The 15491-nt window shown below is 53.4% G+C and overlaps 1 protein-coding gene across 1 annotated transcript; it reads right to left on the reverse strand.

Annotated features, from left to right (window-relative positions):
* Positions 1–1010: 1010 nt before the first annotated feature.
* On the reverse strand, positions 1011–12627 carry P3H3 (prolyl 3-hydroxylase 3). The gene is made up of 15 exons (XM_064155865.1): positions 12171–12627; positions 11466–11618; positions 10115–10301; positions 9877–10008; positions 8843–8976; positions 8476–8565; positions 8101–8153; positions 7850–7908; positions 6611–6735; positions 6387–6482; positions 4636–4786; positions 4357–4474; positions 2503–2578; positions 1968–2108; positions 1011–1695 (listed from the first exon to the last, which is right to left on the reverse strand). The coding sequence occupies exons 1-15, from the start codon at positions 12585–12587 to the stop codon at positions 1480–1482; spliced, it is 2148 nt and encodes a 715-aa protein (XP_064011935.1). The 5' UTR covers positions 12588–12627; the 3' UTR covers positions 1011–1479.
* Between the last annotated feature and the right edge of the window lie 2864 nt (positions 12628–15491).

Genomic DNA, 15491 nt, shown 5'->3' on the forward strand with positions numbered 1-15491 from the left:
ATCAGCCACTTTTTTATGCAGTGCACAGGGCACTGATCCAAGCCTTGTGCCAGGAGTTTCTGAAGGAGGATGCTGTGGGAGACAGTGTCAAAGGCTTTACTGAAGTTCAGGTAGACAGTGCCCACTGGGTGGGTCCCTTTGTTGTAGAAGCTCAGATCAGGCAGGCAGGACCTGCCTTCCATAAACCTGTGGTGACTGGGCCTGATCTCCTGGTTTCTTGTGTGTGCTGTGTGATGGCACTCAGCTCCATGACCTTCCCTGGCACCCAGGTCAGGCTGACAGGCCTGTAGTTCCCTGATCATCCTTCCAGCCTTTCTTGTTGAAAGGTGTCACAGTTGCTGGCCTCCAGTCAACTGGGACCTCCCCCCTTAGCCAGGACTGTTGAGCAGTAACAGAGGGTGGCTCGGTGAGCACAGCTGCCAGCTCCTGAAGTGCCCTTGAGTGGGTACTTCCCTCCCTTTCAACTGCAACTGGGGCCTCCATGCACGACTCCCACTGAGGCTTGAGTATGTCATGATAACAGATTGATCTCTGGCTCCCAGGCTCCCCAGGAAAAGGGCCACTGCTCTTTTTGATGCCCCACATCCACCCCATCCAATTTCTCTTTGGCTACAATATAATCCCATCTCGGGACACTAATCCCCTGGGCAGTGGCAGCAGATTGTCTTTGTACCAGGGTGGAAAATGATAAACAAAGCAACCCCTCTGCTTTCGCAGGCGATGTGGGGCCTGGAGAGGAAAGCTAAAATACAGAAAGGCAAGGCCCTGCTGCAGGCAAAGGTGAGCACAGAGCATGCTTTCCTTAGAGGCACTTCCCACCCTCCCCAGGATTTGGTCAGGGAGAGCTGTGTTGCTCTCCTGCTCCCCCTCAGAGGAACTTCCTGGCATCTGGGCTAATGCTTTGTTTTCTTTCCCTGAGGGATCAATCTCCTTCCCTCTTGCATTAAATTTCCGTCAGCAGCAAGCACCTTCACCTCCCTCCTGCTGTGCAAACTCACACTCACAGCAACGCCTGTGTCCAGCATCTTCCCTTTATTCCATATATTCCCAGTTCCTCACCTTCCCTCCCCCAGAGCAGCCGAGACGTAGTGGAGTCTGCAGGCACTCAGGAAATTCAGAGGCTTCTGTTTTGAGTTCCTGAATGTAAGACAGCCCTTGCTGAAAGCTCCTCCTCTTCAGATGTGACTCTGGATGACCAAGAAGCTGGCACCTGCAGGAGCAGGGTGAGGAGACCCTGCCTTCTTCTTAGTGACACAAACGTGCTGGTGAGGCAGTGAAGATTATTCCTGGTATCACTGCTCTGGATCCTCTGCCCTGCTCTCCTTTTTCAGCTGCTGGGATGTCACAGAGAAAGCTGCATCCCTCCCCATAACTACGGCTCTAGCATGCTAAGACACTGCTCCAGGCCTCTGGTCTTGGTGCTACCATGACCTACCAGGCCATGGTACGTGGCAGTCCTGCTCCTGGGGCCCTGTGTACTCAGAACTCATCTCTGGTCCGCAGCTTCTTGGGGTGCTGTGTCCTTTCTGAGCCAGGCTTGTGTCTCCAGCTCGACGACCTGGCTCCACTGTTGGCAACAGGAGGAGGATCTGAGCAGGATCTGCTGCCGTCATTGGTCCTCTGACATTCTTCTTTGTCAGTCTGGTCCTGCTTCACATTCCTCTGCTCTATCAGCTCCTCTGCCTTCAGCTGTTCCTGCAGCCAGAGAGAGGATGTGAACTGCTTCCTTCTGGGGTCCTGGCTGTGCTTGCAGGGGCCAACAAGACACATCTTGTCTTGGCCACAGCTACCCAAGCCTCCCACAGCCTATTCTCTCCTGGACACATTACAGGCTGACCCCTCCGCCATGTGCCCAAGCAGAAGAAACCTCCCAGCTGCCCACTAGGCCCTGCCCCACAGGAAAGCCCACAGTGGGGATGTGATCTGGGTGGGCACAGTCAGAGCTGCTCCTCCGACAGGGGCTTTACCTGCTCGGCGTGCTGCCGGGAGTGCGTGTACCAGAGAGCCAGGGCGCAGCGCCTGCCGCGCCGCACCGCCCGCACGCCGTGCGGGTTCTCCTTGCCAGAGCTGAAGGCCACCAACCTCCCACACTTGGGATGCACCTCAGCCTGCCACAAGAGAAGAGACAGTGAAGCCAGAAACCCCCTGGGGGCATGACCCTTCTACAGAGGTCACGCTGCCTCTGGCAGTGTGCAAGAGCAGAGCACCACTAAGCCTCCACTTGCCAGTCTATGAGCAAGGTCTCCTTGAGAAAGGACAGAGGGACAGCACAGGTCACAGACACCCACAGAATGGAAGAGCCTGGAACACCTCAGCTAGGAAGGAGTTAACCTCTCCCCTGTCTGGTATTTGCCTCAATTTGCGTTTAGCTGCTCCCATTTGAATCTGTCACAACTACAGAGTGGTTTTGGAGCGGTGGGATCCAATAACCAATCACTTCCCTCCCACACAGAGTAAGTCTCACCCTCACTCCTCTCTCCTTGTGGTCAGTCCCAGACTTACTGTGACAGTCACAGTGTCCATTTCAGTGAAGAAGAGGCCCCCACCTTGGAAGTCATCGTTGAGGTAGAGAATGCCGCTGTGAACAAACAGAGAGGGCTTGTTCCTCGCTGCTGCCTCCCCACACTCCCTGGCACAGGAGGCTGTGGACAGCAGGTGTTCAAAAACCAAACCAGACCACTTAAAGGAGAATCCATCCAGGGGTGCTAAAGGCAGCAGTGCCTGGTCATAGAAGTCCCTGAGCTGCAGGCCACAAGAGGCTATGGGAGGATGCCAGGGAGTTGGCTCTACACACTTGTCCTGTTCTGGTTTTAATCCTCTGCAGCATTCATCTGTGGCAACACTGTGACAATATGCTGGGCTAGACAGACCTGGGTGCTGACCAGGCATGACACTGTGGAGGTTTTAAGATTGGGAATAATCCAAAGCCTGGAAAAGCAGACTGATGACCAAAGACAGCCATGCCTTAAGAGTCCAGGAATTTCAGGGTAACCTCAGAATGGTTAAGGTCAGGAGGAGATTTGGTGCATGTGGAAAAGAAAATTAAAACCGATTTCTTCACTAATGTCAGACAAATGTAGTGAGGCCATTGTGCAGTGCAAGTGAGAGCATGGTCAACTACGTGGAAGAATGGACCATAACCTACTTCAGTTCCCCTTGGGGTTCAATTACTTGCAGCCCAGAAGGCCAATGGCAACCTGGGTTTCATCAGAAGCAGCATGGCCAGAGATGGAGAGAGTTGATTATGCCTCTCTGCTCTGCTCTGGGGAGACTTCACCTGCACTGCTGCGTCCAGCTCTGGAGCCCTCAGCACAGGAAGGACATGGACCTGGTGGAGCAGGTCCAGAGGAGGGCCACAAAGATGATCAGAGGCGGGTGCACCTCTGCTGTGAGGACAGGCTGAGGGAGCTGGGGTTGCTCAGCCTAGAGAAGGCTCCAGGCAGACCTAGTAGCAGCCTGAAGGGGGCTGCAAGAAGGCTGCAGAGGGATTGTTTGCAAAGGCCAGCAGGGATAGGAGGAGGGACAATGGTTTGAAATGAGAGAAGAGCAGATTTAGATTGGATGTTAGGAACAAGTCCTGCACCATCAAGGTACTGCAACAGGTTACCCAGGGAGGTAGCTGAAGCCACATTCCTGGAGATATTGAATGAAGGTGAGGCTAGCCAAGGCTGTGAGCAAGCTCCTCTAGTGGAGGATGTCCCTGCTGACTGCAGCAGGGTTGGACTGGATGACCTTTGGAGGTCTCTTCCAGCCCAAACCATTCTGTGTGGTGCAAAAATTGTCATCATATTTAAAAATAGATTCCAGGTTCTTCTACAGTAGTGTAACAGAGCCTGCCACAGGCTGGAAAAAGTCTCCCATATGGAATGAAGAAACCTGACACAAAGCACTGGCAATGAATCTGCAGAGAGGTAAATGGAGAGATACCAAAGCACAATGACTATTTAAACCAAGGAAATCCAAGGAGTTTGGTTTTCCCTCACCTGTACTGCACAAGATGGAACTTAATGACAAGAAACAGCCTGCAAGAAGGGCTAGAGGTGGACCAGAGTACTGTGGTAGACCCACGAGACATCAACTTGATATTGTAGTTCTAGGACCTGTAGCCTCCCAGCCTCTTCTGCTCTCTGTTAATGGTGGCTGGGAGGAGGGAGGAAGGAGAAAGGACAGATCTTCTTTCCAGCCTAGGGAAAGTGTTTCACACCTAATTTTGAAGCCACTGATGGAATCTTCTGCCTGATGCTAGACACGGGTGGCTTTGAGCCAGCAACCCACTGCCTACTCTCTGTCAGCTAAGCTCATGCCCTGATGGGGCTGGGGAGACATTGTGATCTCTGCTTGATCTTCCTCTCTTACCTGTAGTCCCTGTAGACATAGGCAGGTGGTTCTCTCCAGCACTCCTGCCCCTCAGGATCCAAGAGACAATTGTCAGCATGGACAGGATGACTCAGATCCATGCGACCTTCCTGTTCCTCTGCAAAGAGAAGTTACAAGAAGGGACATGGGAGTCTCCAGATTCCAGAAAGAGTAAGGCAAAGAGAAACTGGCACAGTGAGGACGAAGGGAAAAGCATCTCCTAAGAGCTGAGACTGAGACCCCAGGAGACAGGGACTAACAGAGGGAGAGCTCCTTTACCCTCCACAGCTGTGCGGCACACCAGGTGTGTGAATGAGACATGGAGCTTCCTTCCAGGGCTGAAATAGGACTCGATGATTTTCTGTGCCTTCTCGCTGGCCTGCAGAAGCAACCTGGCATCTCTCCAGTCCACATCCCCACTCTGGGCCAGCTGCAAGTGACAAACGAGCCTGTTAGAACGCTTACAGACACAGAGGCTCTAAGAAACGCTACACGTATGCAGGGCAGAAGAGGCCTGTGTGGAGTGCTGCAGGCACACGTTAGAAACGAACTGGTTTGTGAGGAGGGCACCTGCACCACCCAGCAATTCTGTGCTTCTGCTCAGTGCATGAAGCCATGCCTAGAATGCAGCATTGCTTTGGGCCACAGAGTCACAGAATGTTAGGGGTTGGAAGTGACCTCCAATCACCCAGCCCAACCCTCCTTGCCACAGTCGGTCACACAGGAATGCATCCAGGTAGGTTTGGAATGTCTCCAGAGAAAGTGAGTCCAAAATCTCTCTGGGCATCTTGCTCTAGGGCTCTGCCACCCTCACAGTGAAAAACACTCTCCTTCTGTTCCCATGGAACCTCCTCTGCTCCAGCTTGCACCCAGTGCCCCTTGTCCTGTCATTGGACATGCCTGAGCAGAGCCTGGCTCTGTCCTTCTCACACTGCCCTGCACATCTTGATAACCATGACTGAGGTCATCCCTCAGGCTGCTCTGCTCCCAGTTCAAGAGCCCCAGCTCCCTCAGCCTGTCCTCAGCAGGGAGATGTTCTACTGCCTTCAGAATCTACCCTTGGCTCTGTGCTGAACACCCTCGAGCATTTCCTTGAGGTCCTTCTTGAACTGAGGAGTTCAGAATGGACACAATATTCCAGATGTGGCCTCACCAGGGCAGAGTCAAGGGGCAGAAGAACCATTCTCAACCTACTCACCACAGCCCTTCTAACGCACCCCAGGATGCCCTTGGCCTTCTTGGCCACAAGAGCACATTGCTGACTCTGGGCATGCTGCTGTCTAACAGGAACTCCAGCTTCCTTTCCCCAGTGCTGCTCTCCAACAGGTCAGTCCCCAGTCTATATTGGTCCATTGGTCCCCCAGTACACAAATGGCTCTACAAGCCTGGAGTGAGAGTTCAGTGAAAGCTCTTCAGATGGCAGGGTGCTGGAGCACAGGACTTAGAAAAAATGGCTGAATGAGTTGGATTTCCTCAGCCTACAGGAGAGGACAGCAAGTTCAGCACCTCCTGTCACCTAAAAGGGCGTTATAGAGGGGATGGAGCCAGACTTCTCAGAGAGACACATTAGAAAGACAAGAAGCAACCTGTGAAAGCAGCAGCAAGGAAAACTTTGTCTAGATACTGAGAGTGATGCAGCACTGAAACAGGTGCCCAGAGATGCTGGAGTATTTCCACCCTTGGACTTCCCTATGCAAGGCACTGAGGCATCTCATCTAGCTTTGGAGTCAGTAAGCAGTGGGTCGGACTAGACATCCTCAGAGGCTCCTCACATCTTAATTTGTTCTCCAACTCTCAGCTGAGTACATCTGTAAGCTTACTGCAGAGGGACAAGCAGCAGCCCTGACAGCTCACCTCACAGCAGAGAGCCCTTGTCAGACCCTCCATGTCCTCCGTGCCTCAGCATGACTGGAGGAAGAGGGTGACTATCGCACACTCACGGACTCATTCAGAGTGCACCTCACAGAGAGAAACACTCAGGTGCAGACACTGCTTCTAGACAGAAGGCAGCAGACTCCAGAGCCACTTACCTGCATGGCCTTCCCAATGGTTAACCCTTCAAATCTCTCGTGGGGGGTGTGAGGTGACCGTCTTGCCCGGATGCCATCTCCTGCTTCTCCTGCTGCCTGGGATAGAATGATACAGATGACAACACCCATTAGGCTGCCATCTTCTCCTCCATGGAAACACTACAACCCTGCCTGCTGTGGAGGAAAGTACACACATGGGAGCTCCTACCAGAGCCAGGCCTCACCTTTGTCAGCTGGAGAAGGTCCTTACACTCAGACTCTGTCAGCACTCTGTCGAAAACAACCCTGTGCGTTCCGTTCATCTGCTGTGAATCCATCGTGACAGCGACACCCTCAAAAGGCACAGAACCTGGTGAGAAGCAAGCAGACACAGGTCATAAGGAAGCTTGGCAGAAGAAGCCCTCAGACACCAACCTCCAGCCTGAGTAAGGAAGTGGAGAGACACTACACATTCTCTAAGACAGGACAGTTCCCATTGCCCAGACAGCATTGCCCATTCCTTGCAGACCTGTGCCATTTGCACCCCTCGCATGCTTCAGGGAAACCAGAGCATCAGCTGGAGAAGCTGGCCTACAGCGAGTGCTTCAGGACACCAGCAGAAACTTGGGGCTTGCTGGGAGAGCAGCAGGGAGCTGGGGAAAGTTGAGTGCACTGTGGACTGCAGCAGCAGAACAGGTCCAGCCTACTGGAGTGAGGCTCTGGAGAAGAGAAGCAAGTAGACACCTCTATCAACCCTCCTTTCAATCACACATCATAGTCCAGAATCATGTCCAGTGAATCCTTCTACTTTCTTTAGCCCCAGAGAGCAGCAATGTGTGCTAGCTGGTGACTTTGACCTTTTCCCCTCTGCTCCAAACTCTGGATGGTCACAACTGCCAAGGCACTCATGCCCTCAGAATGCTCTGCTGTCCCACGTGTCACAGCAGAGAACCAATTTCAAAGCAAAGACTGCAGAGCAAAGCCCTGCAAGAGGCTTTGAGAACAGAAGACCACCAAGTATGCAGGACTCTGCACTGCAGCCTACAGCATTCAGCCACGAACCATTTGGACTTGTGTTCATCAGGGAAAGGCTTGCCCAAGCCAAACAGTCTGGTTCCAGTTCCTCCCCCTCTCTCCTCATCCTCTTAGAAAAATGTTGTATGAAGTTGGGCTGGTGGAGCTGAAGCTTGGTGGAGACAGCTCTGCCACACTGCACAGGGGACTGCACGCCCACAGGCTTGCCATGTATTCAGGCGCCACTGCTCTCCCCTTGTCCTGCCACAGCGCTCTTTGAGATCACATCCCGGGGACGTATGCAGTGGTTTGCAAGACTACACAAGCATCCAAGAGGGAGAAGAGAAACAGAGAGCAGAACTGCTGAGCCATTCCAGCCAGCATGCAAACGTCTGAGAACAGAAGACAACACTTAGCCTGGTTAAACCTGGCTGATTACATTCAAGTCCTCTCCAAGCTCTTTTACTCACCTCTCTTCACTCTCTCATCCGCACTCAGAGTCTTCTGCTTTTGCTTCTCCTGATCCTCTCTCAGGAGCAAGGGGAAAAAAAAGACACCAATGCTGTCAGTACACAAAGGTATGCTTAACCCTCCTCTGTAGGAGCATTTCACCCTTCCTCTTCATGCTGTGCCCATTCCTCTGCAGTTACTACTCTTCCTTGCCAGTTTCCTGCCCCATCCCTACTTGTATTCCAGTCCTGGTCAACCTGGCCAACCTTACCTGTGCTTCTCCTTTAGATTTTCAGGAATCAACTCATCAGGAGTACAAAGGTCCTGTAGGAACAAATGCAGGTGGTTCAGTATGCAGCAAACCACATTGGATCATGTCAAACAGCCAATTCCTTGTCCTGTTTCTTCATGATTTGGGTCTGTGTCTGATGACAGCCAGTCTGCAGTGGCAGCTACGCTTACAGCAGCACTTCAAACTGACTTCAGTCCTGGAGCAGAGGAAAGGCCTTAAAGACCCACCTCATGAAGGTCTCAGGGTCCTTTTCATCAACATCTATCTTTCCTGGATCGTGTGTTACTGAAGCAAACTGTGGCAGCAGTCTGGGCAAAATCAGGGCAGGAAGATCAAGATGATACCATTACTTACGGGGTCGTTAAAAGTTCCTCCGAGATGCTCCACTGCATAGTAAATCAGCTTCTTCTCCATCAAAGACCTCTGCACATACTGCTGAATATTCTAAGGAAGCAAAGAGATTATCAAAAAAGAACCCCACAAAAGACAAACCTATCCCTGTCCAGGGCAGACACCTGCCCCAAAACACTTCTGTGCACCCAGTTCTGTTCTGAAGAGACCCTGCCTGGTATAGGCTGTAAGTAAACCCAGGCACCAGTTTCTCTGGGCTTGGTCTCAGCACACATCTGCAGTGAAACACATCTCTGTTTTCATCTCCCAGACTGCGATCCTGCTGTAGGGGTCAAGGGAGGGCCAAGGAGCACAGGTAGGATGTAGGTACCTCTCTGGCTGTGACAGCTGCGTCCTCTCCCAGTTCTGCACGGTACTGCTTCATTTTCTCCAGCATTGGCTCATCCGTGGGATAGAAGACCAAGTAGGAAGCAGCACATTCAGCAGCTAGTGCCTGGTTCCCAACTTGGGGAATAACAGCAGAGAACCAACAGTCATGTCTCTGAAAGATCTGACATTTGCAGTGGCTGTGCAGGAGCCAGCAGCACCTCAAGCCTTGGTCAGGATCCAGCCTTACACTGAGCACACACCAATCCCTGCCTAGCTGGGCCTTTATGTGATGAAGGGCAGAGAACAGAGGTAGTGAGCTCAGTTGAAAAGTGGACCCACTCTCAACATTTATTTGGGGCTCATTCAGAGGAGACCAAGGAAACAAAAAAGTCTGTATCTACAAGTGTTCCTCTTCAGTCCCACCTCCCTCACAGCACAGCCGTGGTGAGGGCAGACCCATCAGAGGCTTCTCTGAGACACGAAATTTTACCAGTGGTCTGCAAGCGGAGATAAGAGACAGCTGAATCAGTGTAGGAATGAGCTAAAGTATCCAGGAGCTGAGAGATGTGTGAAAAGTGACAAGGTGACAGGATGACCAATGTCATGACAGGCCATCAGTTCAGCGAGGGCAGGCTGGGCTGGCTCAGAAGAAACACCACTGCTGAGAGGGAGATGCACCTGCATCTGCTAGATAGAAGTGGGGACCTGGTCTGGAACAACACACTGAAAAGGACAGAATCAAACACACAGCAGAGAGCTGGAGCAAGGACTTGAAACGAAGAGACAGGGGAAAGAAGTGGGCACAGCCACGCGTCACACAAACTGCACAAGGAGACTGAAGTGGACCACAAGGGACCTCTCCTAAGGTGGTCATGGGCTTGAGCAAGAAGCTGGGGGAGGACAGGAAAAGAGGCAGAGACAGAGATCAGCTCAGTGTGCCACTTCTCCCTGGGACATGCTGCCCTCGGGGTCCAGAGGCAAAGAGCGAGTTCAGGGCTGCAACAGCATAACCTGCTGCTCTGTGGCTCTGCTCACCTTGGTCATAAGCGAAGTGCAGTAGATCAAGGTGGGAGGGTATGAAATCTTCCGTGGCAGAGATGCGCCCTGGCTTCGTGGCGATTTCGAGGACACACTGCTGCCTGCACTTCAAAACCTGAACGTACTGGGCTGCGAGAGAGGGGCAGAAGGCCACAAGCTCACACTGCTTCCAGGCAGCACTGCTGGCAAATGGGGCATGGCCTTCCCACCCAACCCTCTGTGCCTTCAGTGCTACCTGAAATGGCTTCATACAGGCCAGGCTGCATCTCCTCTTCCTCGCCCTCATCTTCCCAAGGTCCTTCACACAGTGCACGACACTCTTCCAGTGCTGACAGGGCGTCTTTGAGGGACTCTTCCAGCCTGACCACAGCCTGCAGGTACTCATCTGCATTGTAGTGCTGCACCCCAGCCTCATAGGCTTCCTGCCAAGGACAGAGCCGGGTGCCTTATCAGTGTGGGTGACACGGAGTGACGCCTGGAGCCTTCCTACTGGCTCACAAGGCAGTGCTGACATCTAGGGGCCTGCCTCATCAGGCACAGCCCGTGACACACAGACAGCCAGGATGCCCCAGGGCCCTGCACCCTGTCGTAACTGCCACCAGAAAGTCTCCATCACAACTGCAATCTTTTGTCTTTGCCCTGAAGAAAAGACTTCATGGAGACCTTCTTGCAGCCTTTCAAAGATAAGACAGAACTGAATGAGCCTTTTGCCCAAGGCCTGTAAGCACAGGACAAGGGGCAACTGTTTAAAACTGAGAGAAGGTAGATTTGGATTGGAGAGAAAGAAGACAATGGTTATGATGAGGGACAAGGTTTCCCAGAGAAGTTGGGGACACTCTGTCATTGGAAGTGTTCAAGGCCAGCTTGGATGGGGCATTGCACAAACTCAAGCACTGGGTTCAGTTTTGGGGCTCTCACTACAAGAAGGACATTGAGGTGCTAGAGCGGGTCCAGAGAAGGGCAAAGAAGCTGCTGAAGGCTCTGGAAAACAGGTCTGGTGAGGAGCAGCTGAGGGAACTGGGATTGTTCTGCCTGGAGAAGAGAAAGCTGAGGGGAGACCTTCTTGCTCTCTACAGCTCCCTGAAAGGAAGTTGGAGCCAGGTGGGGGTCACTTCACCCTAATAACAACTGACAGGTACAAGTTGCACCAGGGGAGGTTTAGTTTGCACATTAGAAGAAACTTCTTGACTGAAATTGTTCTCAAAGACTGGCACAGGCTGCCCAGGGAGGTGGCTGAACCGCCTGTGCCTGGAGGTGTTTAAAAGAGGCAAGTATGTGGTGCTGAGGTCTAGCACCAGACTTGGTTTAGGTTTGAGAATGGTTGGACTGGATGACTTTAAAGGTCATTTCCAACCCAAACAATTCTGTGATTCTATAATTCTGTCAAGTGAAAGATGTCCCTGCCCACGTAGGGGGGGTGGGGTTAGGTTTTAAAAGGTCCCTTCTCATTCAAACCATTCTGGGATTCTACATACGGGAACCCTGTCTCAAGCCATTGCCCTTGAGTAGGGACAGACTGGGGGCTCACACTGATCCCTCGGATGAGAAAAGAGCTGCTGACACTTGGCTCTGCATCAGACCCTCACCCAGTGTGGTGTAGCCTCCAGGTCGCGGAAGTTGTCCGACTTCACCCCTGACATGCGCTGGTACTTCTTGATGTCGTCCCGCATTTGGAGGTGCTGAGGGTTAGCGACAAAGAAGGTGTGCGCGGCAGACACAGCCTGATCCAGCTTCTTCAGCTGCGGAGAAAAGGGAGCAGCGCTCATCATGCTCCTGCAGACCCCCTTCCCTGCAATGCCCACCCCGAGGTGGCAGTGCTCCTCATGCTCCTGCAGACCTCCTTCCCTGCAAAGCCCACCCCGAGGTGGCAGTGCTCCTCATGCTCCTGCAGACCCCCTTCTCTGCAAAGCCCACCCCGAGGTGGCAGTGCTCCTCATGCTCCTGCAGACCCCCTTCCCTGCAAAGCCCACCCCGAGGTGGCAGTGCTCCTCATGCTCCTGCAGACCCCCTTCTCTGCCTAGCCCGCCCCGCGCCCCGGATTCACCCACTAGCTGACTGCGTCCCAGGCTCGGGAGCCTTTGTCCGCCACTCGGGGTCAGATAAGGGTTGGTCTCGATGCTCTTAAAGGTCCTACCCAACCACAACGAGTCTACGATTTCATCTCCTCAGCCGACTGCTGCCCCTCCTTCCTCGGCTGACTGAGGCTGCCGAGGTGACCACTCCCAGCCCCCTTGGAGAGACCCCATCCTGGGGGAGGAATGCCCCTGGCTGTGCCCGGGGCCAGTCCCCACCTGGAAGAAGGCCACCTGGAGGTAGTTGTAGGGCTCCCTGCGCTCGAAGTCGCGGCGGCTGGCGCGGCTGGCGCGGTGCGCGGAGGGCGGGGAGCCCAGGCGCTGCCCCAGGCAGTGCTGCAGGCAGTCGGCGCGCCGCAGCACCGGGCCGAAGAGGGCAGCCTCCCAGGGCCCGGCCGCCCCCGGCTCGCCGAGGAAAGCCGCCTCCCGCCCGCAGGCAGCGCCGCAGTCCCGGCGGGCAGCCCGCAGCCCCGCGTAGCTGTGCAGGGCCCGCTGCAGCAGCTCGGCCGCCCGCTCATAGTCCCGAGCGAAGTACGCCCGCACCCCGTCGGCGTACAGCAGATCGTAGGGGACCAGGCGGCCTGGCGACGTGGCGGCCGTGGCGGCGAGGAGGAGAAGGCAGAGCAGGGAGGCCATGGCCGAGCCGTCGGGGGGCAGAGCAGAAAGCGGCCCCAGGGCTAGGTCCACCCAGGGGGCCGGGCCGGCGGGCGGTGCCGGCGGTGGGCGGGCATAGGGCGGCCCGGTGCGGGGAGGGGGCTCCTGCGGGCAGCGCTGGACCCGTGTGCCCCGCGGCTCTGGAACGTGTCCTCTAGAGGCACTGCAAATCCGCCTGGACGTGGTCCCGAGTGGCTGAGTCTCGGTGACGCTGCTCTAGCAGACCCTGGCACCTCGCTTTCTGACAGGGTCCTTAGAATCCTCTTGGTTCAGTGTCGGAGTGGACACCTGTGACAAGTGGTGTCCCTCGAGTCAGTACGGGAGCGGTGCTGTCGAACACCTTTGTCAGCAACGTGGGCAGTGGCACCGAGGCACCCTCAGAGAGTCTGCAGATGGCACCAAGCTGTGTGGTGTGACTGACACTCTGGAGGGAAGGGATCCATCCGGAGGCACTTGGGCAGGATGGAGAGATGAGCCCAAGCCAACCTCATCAAGCTCAACAAGGCCAAGTGCAAGGTCCTGCATCTAAATCAGGGCAATCCCAAGCACAAATCCAGGCTGGGAAAGAGTAGCCTTGAGGAGAAGGACTTGGAGGTGAGTTTGTCACCAACTGACCATGAGCCAGCAATGGTCACTGGCAGCCCAGAAGGCAGCTGTGTGCTGGGCTGCAGCCAAAGCAGGGAGAGGACTCTGCCTCATTGCTCTGCTCTGCTCTGCTCTGCTCTGACCCCACCTGCACCACTGCCTCCAGTTCTGGTGCCCTCAGCATAAGAGGAACATGAAGCTGCTAGAGAGGGTCCAGAAGAGGTCACCAAGATGATCAGAGGGCTGAAGAACCTCCCCTATGGAGAGACTGAGAAAGTTTGGTCTGTTCAGCCTGGAGAAGAGAAGGCTTTAGGGGGACCTTAGAGCAGCCTTCCAATACCTGAAGGCATCTGCAAGAAAGCTGGGGAGGGACTTTGCACAAAGGCTTGGGGTGACAGGATGAAGGGCAATAGATTAAAGTTTGAGGAGAGTGCATTGAGACTGGAAATTGCAAAGACATTCTTTCTAGTGATGGTGGTGAGACACTGGAACAGGTTGCCCAGGGAGGTTGTGGATGCCCCCTCCCTGGAGGTGTTCAAGGCCTGGTTAGATGAGGCCTTGAGCAACCTATTCTAGTGGGAGGTGTCCCTACCCATGGCAGGGTGGTTGGAACTGGATGATCTTCAAGGTCCCTTCCAAACTAAACCATTCTATTAATCTATGAATGAAAATCTTTTCATCCAGAGCTCTGCTGAGCATCCCCCAGCACTCACCCTCCATTTTGACTGTTACTAAAGAAGCTGCATGTTCAGGGTTAAAATTAGAGGACATATTGGAACATTGAAGAAAGGGACTTCTAATGGGGATGTCCTTGAGAGTTGAAATGTGCTAGACAAGTACTTAAAAAGTGGCACTACTAGCATAACCAGATTTTGTCTTGAACACACTACCCTAAACTAACTTCATTAATGTTGGAAATCATAGCTCCTATTTGCAAGAACCCTGCCCAGTATAAACCCTTCACCCTCTGAGCATGATCCAGTGAATTTAAGAGAAGCTGGACCTTTAATATGGAGTAAGAGACTGCCCAATGGATGGTTAGCAGGTGTCACCATGGTGTGTAGCTACTGCATCTCACTGTACAAATACCTGCCAGGAATGCAGGCTGGTGTGTGCTGGATTTGTGGGAATGGCCCCAGCATCCAAACTTGGACAGCTCTGTAATAAAGCAACGGCTGCTCCTTAGTGCCAAACCCAGCAGGGAGGAGCTTGAGTCCTGATTTTGGTGGCAGGTTTGGTGAGCCACATGGGACACTGCTTCAGAACTTGGACAGATCTGCGGGAGCACAGGACCTCCAGCCAGCACCAAGGGATTCTCAAGGAGAACCTCTGATCCCTGGATTGAAGAGCTCTGAGCAAAAGCCCTGGGAAAGGTAAGGCATTTCTTTTCTTAAAGACACAGCCTTCCCATAAGGAGCAGTGAAAGCCATACAGGGATGAGGATGAGATGTGTAGCTTACAGTGCAAAGCCTGTCTGTGAGCCACGGTGAAAGCTTCACATGGTTGGAGTTAGGACAGCCTGCAAGTCATGGGTGAAAGCTTTGCATGGCTGGAGCTAGGACAGCCTGCAGGTCATGGTGAAAGCTTTGCATGGTTGCAGCTAGGACAGCCTGCAGGTCATGGTGAAAGATTTGCATGGTTGCAGCTAGGACAGCCTGCAGGTCATGGTGAAAGCTTTGCACGGTTGGAGCTAGGACAGCCTGCAGGTCATGGTGAAAGCTTTGCATGGTTGCAGCTAGGACAGCCTGCAGGTCAAGGTGAAAGCTTTGCATGGTTGCAGCTAGGACAGCCTGCAGGTCAAGGTGAAAGCTTTGCATGGTTGCAGCTAGGACAGCCTGCATAACAATCTGCAGGACACCTGGGCTTAAAGGTTTGAAGGCTGTGGGCTACAGTACCTCTTGAAAAGGGTCTTGAGTCCTCTTTCTGGCTTAAGTGGGTTTGAGTCCCACAGGTGGGTTTGCAAATCAGTGACCATGGTATAGGGGTCAGAGTCCCCTTTTGGTTTGCCTGGGTATGTAGGCTCGATTGCACAGTGTCACAGGTGTACCCTGAAGTGGCAGCTGGGTATTGGGTGCTGCGTTTGGAGCTGTAATTTGTGTGCTTTGTTTTCTCTAGACATTGCAGTGTGTGTGTAATTTGTTTAGTTTTGTTTCACTATGGGGCCCATTTCTCTAAGGGGTATCTTAAAGAAGTCACCTCTGGGATGTCTTTAAGGCAGTGTTAACGTGTTAATAATGTAAATAATGTGAGGATTTGATTAATGTGAACTGTTAACATCAGACTGAAACGTGTTAATAATGA

This window comes from Pogoniulus pusillus, chromosome 15 (genome assembly GCF_015220805.1).
Source record: "Pogoniulus pusillus isolate bPogPus1 chromosome 15, bPogPus1.pri, whole genome shotgun sequence".
NCBI classification, from domain to species: domain Eukaryota; kingdom Metazoa; phylum Chordata; class Aves; order Piciformes; family Lybiidae; genus Pogoniulus; species Pogoniulus pusillus.

Coding starts and splice junctions, on each gene's coding strand:
- P3H3 (XM_064155865.1), bottom strand. CDS start 12,587: ATGGCCTCCCTGCTCTGCCTTCTCCTCCTCGCCGCCACGGCCGCCACG. Junction 7,909..8,100: donor AATCTAAAGGAGAAGCACAG/GTAAGGTTGGCC, acceptor CTTGCTCCTGAG/AGAGGATCAGGAGAAGCAAA. Junction 6,736..7,849: donor GGATGAGAGAGTGAAGAGAG/GTGAGTAAAAGA, acceptor GCTTCTCACCAG/GTTCTGTGCCTTTTGAGGGT.